Source organism: Drosophila subobscura, chromosome A (genome assembly GCF_008121235.1).
Source record: "Drosophila subobscura isolate 14011-0131.10 chromosome A, UCBerk_Dsub_1.0, whole genome shotgun sequence".
Classification (NCBI taxonomy): domain Eukaryota; kingdom Metazoa; phylum Arthropoda; class Insecta; order Diptera; family Drosophilidae; genus Drosophila; species Drosophila subobscura.
The window spans coordinates 8,737,127-8,746,920 of NC_048530.1; the positions used below are offsets into that span (position 1 = coordinate 8,737,127).

Genomic DNA, 9,794 nt, shown 5'->3' on the forward strand with positions numbered 1-9,794 from the left:
AATTAGCCTGCCAATTGTTCAAGCCATCATGGCCGGGGGAGCGGTGCAGGGAGTGAGTCGAGTCCGAGTCCGAGTGCGAGTCCGAGTCCGAGTCCGAGGGGGCCTAGGTAGCAGCCTGGTCCAGCCCATAAATGACCCTCATAACTGGACACCAGGTGTGCCAGGCACATCTCCGGCTCTCAGAGAGCGAAGCTCAGGAAACACTCTCAAAAATATATGTTCCCCGATTCGATCATGAGAGCTCTTGGAGAGTGATTAACATCCCAACTAGAGACTGTTCTAGGAACTTTTTATACGATTAAAAACTTTGCCAAGTGTTCAACATTTTGGAATAACTTTTTGCCATGTTCTTCAACGATCTTTTCTGGGTCTCTTTTTCCTTTTTTGTAATTTTTAACGGGCATCTAGTGGAGAGTGGAGGACAGCGGTGTGAAAGAGATAGGCATAGGCAGAGCCTTTGGGGCAGGCGCAAATGTACATGAATATGTGTGTGTGTGTGTGTGTCTGTATAGAACAGGTAGACATTGCCCTCTCCCGCTCTCTTTGAGTGAGTGGCCGTGGCCCGGATTGGGTGAGAAGGAAAACTGAGCCATAAGTAATGGCGACAATATGGCCAGCGAGAGAGAAGGCAGACCGTCAGAGGGAATGGGACGGGGACAGGAGCAGGGACAGGCACAGGCACAGGCACAGGAAAGGGACAGCGCAAGAGCGAGCAAACTAGCGATCAGGTAGGCACACAGACACCGTGCAGGTGGGGACCACAGGCAGGCGGCCTAGCCAGAGGATCTTTCGATCTGAAAGCCAGGCAGGCAGAGGGACAGAGACACACACACACACACACACACACAACCACAACGTATCGTTCGTTTTTCTCTTTTTCCATTTTTCACATTAACACCAACTGCGACGCCGACCGAGCCATCGACGTCGACTGAGCGCTCAGTTCGCTTCAGTTTAAATTTCAGTTTCAGTTTCGGTCTTTTGGTGTTGGTCGAAGCTGTCTCCGAAGCGGGCCCCAGCCGCAGCAGCAGCAGCAGCAGCAGCAGCCTCTGCCTCTGCCTCTGCCTCTCAACAAAGAAAGCTGGTCGAATCCAGCTCAACTTTGGGTTCAGTTCGGTTTCATACTCGGACGTGATCAGAAGTGTCCGCGAAGTGATCATCTGCTCATCAGTTGCCAGCAGTCAAGAAACATCCAACAAAACCAAAAAAAAAACTTAAAACTAACAAGACACCGACACCATCTCCTCCTGTGTGAGCTTATTTTATTTTTTCGAGTGTTGTGTTGCAAGTGTCAGTGCCCCACCCTGAGAACGAGCGCATAACGGCGGATCAATTGTGGATTACCAACGGACTTTCCTTATAGAACGGAGCGCACTTACCACGGATCCACGGGGGTCCTTGTTGAACGAAACATTTCAACTATATTGCGGTGTGTGTATTTTTTTCAAACCTTTCTTAACTAATATTAAACGTACAACAAAACAAAACCCAATCGCTTAGATAAATGTCCTCGACATTAGAGTAATTATCATTTAATAATTGTGCGATTTTTGCATGCAATTTTTGAGAGTTTTTACCAGTCGAACAAATGGGCAATTGAAGACAGTTTTGCAGACAGCTTGGAGAATAATTGCTTTGAAATATATTCAATAAAATGATGGGTCGGCCAGAGGCCATGGAGTCTCCTTATGGTTTCATTTTGGTCAGCGATCGCTTTCCGCTTTAGGTCCGAGTTCCCGTCCCGTTTTGCGATCTCCGATCTGGCGATCAGGCTCCTTTGGAGTTAGTTGTCTAAATTGAACAGTTTGTCCCTTTTCTCGACCAGATTTCGCCCTGGAAAATCTAGCACATCCATAAAAGGCGCCAAAAATTTAAAATCATAAAAAGAAAATGTCAAAAAAGCCGAACAAAATTCTTAAGGTTACCGAAAGATTGCAGTTGCACTTCCCCTGAAGGAAGACCATTCTGTAAGGATTTTCGTAGTGGAAATAGGACTCGGAGTCGCAGTCGCCGATGGCTGATCGTCTGCTAGGTGTCCATCAGGGCCTGGCTGAAGACTTTTGCATGGCTGATACTCATTTTGCGTACTTTTCTATATCCTCCCGCTCTCACGACACGGACACTGAATCACAAATAAACACCATCACGGATGTGGATCCATCTACAGTTGGTTGGCAGTGCGCTGCAACCACAGCGAAAGACACCAAGACGGCCGTGAACGGGAACAGGAACAGCAACGAGCCCGGGACGAGGATCCAACTCGGAGGGCATCGGAGTCCAAGGGCCGTGCGGCAGGAAAATGCGGATATGTGCTACCAACTGCCGCACTTAATCTCCCTGCTCCTCATCCTTGCGCTCAACGTGCTGCTCGCGGCACCCGCCCACACCATGGCCATGCGGACCGCCAGCGGCGGCCTCACGGTGCTCGATGCCAATCGCCTCCGCACCACCAGCACCACCACCACCTCCAGCAGCAGCATGGCCAGTCCCAGTCCCAGCCCCAGCCCCACCCTCAGCAGCAACCTCAGTGCCAGCACTGGCTCCGTAGGCACGGGCTCATCCGGCTATTCCTCGCAGCCGCGCAAGCGGCACAGGAAGAGGAATAGCAATTGGATTGACTACCGCAACTTCAACGAGAGCACCACAGCCCTGGAGTGGGTGAACCCCTGCGGGGGCTCCTACCATCCATCGGTTGGGGATCGCTTCAACCGCCTACGACCTAGGCAGGTGAGTTAGCAACTCGGACTCGCTCCTCCCGTTGCATTCCCAGCTAATCATTCGTCATCAATTTCCTCCTCTCCTGTCTCCTGTTTCCTCTCCTTTCCGCAGAGCTTCAATCAGCTGAAGCGCCACGCCTTCCGGGAGTACCGCGGACTCAACAGCAGCCAGGACTCGGTGATCGACATACGGAATATGACCATGTGGTCGCTGCATACGCAAAACTACAAGTTCCTGCCCAAGCTCAAGCCCAACTCTACGGTGAGTTCGCTTATGATTTATCCCATATCTCCGCTAGATCCTTCCACTGCTCTTCCTGCTGATCCTGCTGTGATCCAACCTCTGACTGACGCTCTTCTTGTGCTCTCCCTATGTCTCTCCTTCTTTTATGCAGATTGCCTTGAAGCGCTGGTACCGCAACATGCAAACGTACGTGGCCAGCTTTGCCTTTTTGCGGCGACTCCAGATACGCTGGGACCAGCGCTTTATCACCCGCGAGTCGACCACAGCACGGGAACTGAGGGAGCTGCTGCTCAGCTCTCGGCGCATTCTCTGCGAGCTGGAGACGGCCGTGAATCAGACCAGTCCCCGCCGCAAGCATCGGCGCAGTGGCCCCGGATCCCCCAACGGGATCTCCGGCGGCATGGGCGTGCAGCTGCCACAAATCTCGCGGAACGAGATGAACAAGCGACTCAAATTGCGCAGCAAGGGCACTGGCGGTCCGGCTACCATTTCAGAAGCCATCACCGGCTCCATGCGACTGTCCAACGAGGCGGACTCCATTGACATGCGGTTCGTGAAGCATCACTACTACGAGTTCGTGCGCACCATGTGGCAGCTGCTCCGGCGCGACGGCAAGCGGGCGAAGAAACGCTCCCATCGGCCCCACCAGAAGCCGCAGCAGCAGCACCAGCAGCAGCAGCAGCTGCCTCGTAAGTCGCAGAGGGAGCGCCAGAGCCAAGCCGGTGGACAGCAGCCGGCGAATCGGAGCTTCAGCCGATTACGGAGTGAAACCAGTTCCACATCGAGCTCCAGCTCCAATAGCAGGGACTTCAATGAGGTCTCCAAGCCAGCGATGAAGTCCAAGTCCACCGGTGGGATCAGCGGCGGCATTGGAGGGAGACGCGGCAAGCGGCAGTCGGCGGCAGCAGGCAGACAGCAGAGGCAGCGACGCGTGCAGCGCACGTGAAACATAACCGAAGCAAACCCCGATACCAATCCGCCAATCAAACACTATTTCAAACTTCCACCACTACAGAAATCGATCTATAGATGGTATGTTATAGTAAAGTATTTGAATGTCATCCCATGGCACTCTACCTCTCTCTTTCACTGCGATCGTTCGACCATTCCGAAAGTATTCCCACTGCATTCCATCATCGCGAAGTATCAGAATTTGTGCTAGATTTGAGGAACCCTTTGGCAGACCAGTTGGTAGGAGGTTCGTAGTAGAGGATTCCACAGGAAGCACCCCGCAGTTGGCCGCAGTTGCCGTTCTAGTCACATAAGAGCAACCGCCAGATCCCCCAACCACAAAACCAGCAAACCAGCAAACCCCAAAGATCTCTCCGCACAGAGATCTTTTTCGGCATCCTAACTGGAAAGTATTACGCGTATTTGTATCTATTTATAATTGTATTATTTGTGGCATCGTTGTAAGCTCTCAATTGTGTGTAACCCTAGCTCATAGGCACATTACATTATCCTATATTATATGCATAGATGATAGTTTGGTTTAAGCCTAACGTTGCAGCGAAGAGCGGCATACATTTATCGAATCATTTTTTTTTTGGTAGCTTAGTTTGTGTGACATCTGTGATATAGTCGTGAGTGTTGACAGTACGCATTGTGCTTAACTAGTTATTATTTACCCCCATCCCACACCCCTTGGCCTCACAGCTCCTGATTTATTTGTAAATATATGCATAGATCGTTTGTGCGCATTTTTCGTATGTAAGTACATATAGGAACCGATTTTCATATTTATAGAACACCTTCCTCCAACCCACCACCCTCCACCCTCCACCATCCACCTCTTGCAGCATAATAAATCGATTGAAATCTGAACATGAATAATACAACAAATCTTTGAATGGGTTATGGAAAAAGGACGACGTTTGTAGTACTTAAGCTAAGGGATAAGTCGTATTGTCGTATTTTTCAATCAATCAATTAATTTATAATTGAATCCTCAAAAACGAAAGGTTGAAGCGATCATCTTTTTGGATATATTTCGATCAAGTACAAACCGGTAAATATAGCACTAAAATAGATGAATAATTGAATTATTTTCAACTCATTTGTCAAAGATTGGAGTGTATGTGGCATCTCCTGCTGTCCTTAGCTTATTGTTATCGTTGATATCAATTTTCTGCGTGGAGTTGGACCTGACTTTATGATCTCCAGCGCCGGCGTTAAGCTATTAGCACTCCAAACTATGCTCCCCTCTGGAGCTGGAGCTCCTTCTCTGTGTGCGCCTTTGCCGTCCCTTGTGCTGGTTGGTAAACAGTCTTAGCACGCGCAACAGGAGACGCCATTGAGCAGCTGCTTTGAGCCCCACCACCTGCTTACCTGGCAGCGACTCTGCGACTCTGCGACTCGACTCTGCCACTCAGCGGCAGGCAGTTAGTCAATGAATAAGGTGTTGACCTTGACCAGCGCTGCTCAATGAAACTCAATGAAACTTTTGGCCAACTGCTGCCACTGGCACCACCATCATCATCATTATCAACATCCTCGCCAGCAGCGAGTGGTTTTGGCTGATCGGCCAGGATGATCCGCTTCTTATCCCAGAGGGTTAGCTAAAACACTTCTATGGCTACACTTGTCACAAGTCCCAGTTCGAGTTCGAGTTCGAGTTCGGTGGCAGTTAAGTCCCCGCTTTGTTGAAAGCGGATTTAGGCAAATTTACTTTTTAATGCCTTGGCTTATTGCCAAGCTCCGTTTAGGGCGCTTAGTGGCAACTTATGGCCAGACCAGTCGGATTACTTAGCTCAGCTCAAACGGAAGCAGTCTGCCACTGCATTGTACGCTGTCCGCTGTCCGTTACCCACTGTCCGCTGTCCGTTGTCGATGGTCCACTGTGGAATGGACAGTCCTTCAGTCCCTCAGTTCTCCGTCTGCTGTTGACATGCAAATGGATTAGAACTGACCCGTAAGTGCAAAAACATTTCTCGAATATTATAATGCCGCTTAAGCCGTTTATTGATTGCAATCGATCTGAAGGAAGTTCAACTCTCATTTTTGGCTCTGTCGGCTGTCGGCAGTCGGCCCACAGAGTGTGAGTGTGTGGCTTAGAGAGCCTAAGCTGAATCTGACCTGCCACAAAAGGCCTTGCCCAGGTCTCGGGCTCTGGCTGTGGCTCTGGCTCTGTCTCCGTTCAGTGTCAAGTGTCCCCTTCCTGGTTTGGTGCCGAAATCTGGACATGGACATGGACATGGTGGGCTGCTGCCCTGCCCATGAGCCCTTTTTGGGTAAGTAGGTGTTGTTATGTTTTTAGCTGTCATAAATATTGTAAAACTTGGTAAATATTTAAACAGCGTGCACAATAAAGGCAAATGCCAAGGGGCTCGACATTCAAGTTGTGCGATGTTCGGGGTTCGGGGTTCGGTTTTCGGGTTTTGGTATTTGGTGTTTGGGTTCGGGGATCTCCGCTCGCCGTTCTACAGCGCTCGGCCATCTATTGTTTAGGCCTGGCCATAACGGTGGTTGCCATAGCGGTCACACACACACACGCATAGGTCGCTCTTGTGTGTGTGAGAGTCCTGAATCTTCTACCTGTCTGGTGGTACTTCTCCTTGCATTCCTGGACACTGAAATTTGAATATGTGGCGGGTCTTGGCCTGGTCGAAAGATTAACGACATTTAATAACCCATCATTTCGTCGGATCTGCCTTTGTGTGCGTGGACGTGGACGTGGACGTGAACATTTTCGCAAGATAACTGCATTTTGTATCTTTATTCTGTGCCACTTTTTGCCATTGTGCGGCCATTTGGCTCCTTTTTTTCGTCTCTTCTCTCTTTTCTTCTTTTTATTTCACAAATTCCCAATCTTTTTTCTGTTTTTATTATCCTTCGGGTGCTTCTCGGAATCCCGTGCAGTGTGTCGTCCTGTGATCTGCTTAGAACAGAGTCTGTCCGTACAGGATATTATCTGTATCTGTTTGCATTTTGCTTTTTCAAGTGGCAACTCAATTACGGACTTACATTTCACAGCTCATCGGCACGATTAATTCGCTAAATGATGATCAATGAGAGAACTAAACTTTTGCTATGAAAAGATTATCTTATGGACATCAACTAACCCCACAGATTGATGATCCAACTGTGACAGAATTGATTCATTCAATTACGGCGCATATCAATTTTCAATTAGCTTCTGAATAAACATACTCAGAATTGATGCGCAGCTGCAAATGGAATGCCCTGCATCAATTAGCCCGACACGACATTTGTCGGTATTCATTTCCATTCGCACGGCTGCTAATTGATAACAATATGCTCCGCCGCTTGGTACTCGAATTTCCCATTCTGATTCTATTCCCACTCCCACTCCACTCTCAATCTCATCGCACATTCCATTAAATTGCTTTGAAACTCTAAACTTTTGCAGCAGCTCCTTTGATTTATCAAATTGCGCGTGTGATTTTCCACTCAAGCCACTTCAGTGCGTGCCGCTGTTTATGCTTCGGCTCGCCACTATTTACACTTTTGTCCAGTGGCTATTATTTATTTATATTTATATTGGCGCATCGATGGCCGGGCGGCGCTTTGTCTAACGCTCTCACACGGATTCGATGGCTCTGCCGAATATTTTATTTGATGATTGAAAAGCTGCCGGCGAGATTGATGTGCCGGATGAGCTTATCAGCAGCAGACAGAACCAAAACAAATAACACAATAATCGTGGTCCCATGGTCCCCCGGAAAATTTGCGCATCAAACATCTCGAATATCTAAGACTGCGGCTATCCAAACATTGCGCCAATAACTGTGACAAAAGCCACGCACTGGGCAATATTTGGAGCAATTCTTGCTGGGTTCTGCAACTGTCTGCAATTTCTATGACTATTTTTGTAGATTTTTGCAGCGTGAGTCAGGCACCTCTTTGTCTTTCTTGTGCGTGTTCTAATTGCAATTGTTAAAATCCCATTTTGCCACTGCTGGCTGTCTGTCTTAATTATATAATTTGTGTGCGCGTGTGTGTTTGTCGGTGGGACATCCATATCTTGTTTTTATTAGCATACATTTTAATGGGCATTCATGTAATCTCATAGAGTGCGGCCACATAAATCTTGTCAGCAAGTTCTCAGACATTCAAGAGCCAGCGGTCTGGGCTGGTCTGGTCTGGTCTGGGCTGGCCTGGTCTAACAAATTTTTGCGTATGACTTAATAAACATGTCGTTGAACTGTCGCCGGCAGCGACACTCCATTCCAGCAGCAGCTCCCAACTCCCAACTCCAGCTCCAGCTCCTCTGTGACCGTTCTGAGTTACGCTCTGGACTTGTATTTTATTTCGTTTTTCGTGGAGCACCTCTACAAGCGCTTTTTAATTTTTTTAAATGTTCCCTCCGCGGCCCCACAGTCCGCCACGGCTTCTGTGCACATTGAACTTGAGCCGAGGGGAAATAAAAGCAGTGCAGAGCGAACAGCGCAGCTCAACACTTTAATTGCCATGAGTAATATTTTATTACACTTTGACACTGAATGAAAACTTCACGAGAAGCGAACCACCATGAATGAGGTGGGAGAGCAAAGCCAGAAGCAAATACACACAAAACCAGAAAGCTAAGAACAAGATGGAACTGGAGCTGGCGCTGCCGCTGCCGCTGGAGGAGGGGAAAGCAGACGAAGAGAGAGAGAACGGAGAGAGTCGAACTGGAAATACCCTTTCAATCGGGCCGTGGCAGACCCACTTATCTATTTACCATCGTGGCAGAGATACAACTCAAGTCAAGGGTGTGAAATATATCAGAGCTGTGTCCCTGCGGGGCACACGATCATCAGAATCAGAATCGGAATCAGCATCAGCATCAGATTAGAGAGCAGTTCCGCATGATTATTCTACGGAGTGTTTCGGGCGAATATTTACGAAACGCCGAATCAAGAAAGCGAGCACAAATCACATAATAAAATGTGCAACAAATTCGTAAATCTCTCAGCAGCAGAAACAACAATAAGAGCGACTGGGACAGGGGACAAGGGACAAGGGACAACGGACAGGGGACAGGGGACAGGCCATGGGAGGCAGCAGCGATTGGAAAATAACTTAAATAGCGGTAGCAAAAGGCTACTAACATGTTTATGCTACTTTTATGAGGTGGCAATAAAATCGAACCAAGTACGAAAATAAAAACGAGAAGGGACGTGTGAGACGCTTCTTACGCGTCACAACTTTTATACCCGGCACTCAGTACTACATCTGCACTTTAGCGGTTATTTGTCCAGTTTTACATTTTTTCTTCATCTGTCATCTACATCAACAACACTACTCACACCAACACGCTCCTTTAGCTCGCCACCCTCCCCTAGAAACACACACTGCAGAGTCGCGGCAGAGTCAGCGGCAGAGGCAGCGGCAGAGGCAGCGGCAGAGGCAGAGGCAGTGACGTGTCAGGGGCCAGGCCATAAACAGCGCGAAGCAGAGTGTGAATGCTGCGGGACGGGGTGGGTTTGGCCACTGCAAACTAATTTTTTCATTGTGGCTATAATAATGATCCAATCGGATCCCAATTTGGTGATCTGATAGATATGGTCATTCCCTACGGAATGGCGTTTTTAGTTTTCTGTTATCTTCAAAATTGTAGATTTGGGAGGTTTTCGCCCTTTTGCGGGGGCGGAAGGGGGCGGGGCTCATTTTTGAAATACACTGGTTTCAGTGTGAGCATACAGCAGTCTGGTGCCAAAATTTGGTGGCTCTAGCTCTTATAGTCTCTGAGAACTAGCCGACAAACAAGACGGACGGACGGACAGACGGACAGACGGACAGACGGACAGACGGACAGACAGACATGGCTCAATCGACTCGGCTATTGATGCTGATCAAGAATATATATACTTTATGGGGTCGGAAACGTT

At 48.6% G+C, this 9,794-nt stretch overlaps 1 protein-coding gene across 2 annotated transcripts; it reads left to right on the top strand.

Annotated features, from left to right (window-relative positions):
* Window positions 1-1,116: 1,116 nt before the first annotated feature.
* LOC117902812 lies at window positions 1,117-4,646 on the top strand. 2 transcript variants are annotated; one of them, XM_034814448.1, is made up of 4 exons: window positions 1,117-1,431; window positions 2,168-2,727; window positions 2,830-2,979; window positions 3,113-4,646. In XM_034814448.1, exons 2-4 carry the CDS (start codon window positions 2,308-2,310, stop codon window positions 3,905-3,907), a joined length of 1,365 nt encoding a protein of 454 aa, XP_034670339.1. In that variant the 5' UTR covers window positions 1,117-1,431; window positions 2,168-2,307; the 3' UTR covers window positions 3,908-4,646. The 2 variants fall into 2 exon arrangements, with proteins under 2 accessions (XP_034670339.1, XP_034670332.1); XM_034814441.1 differs by lacking the exon at window positions 1,117-1,431 and having other exon boundaries at window positions 1,808-2,727.
* Window positions 4,647-9,794: the final 5,148 nt, after the last annotated feature.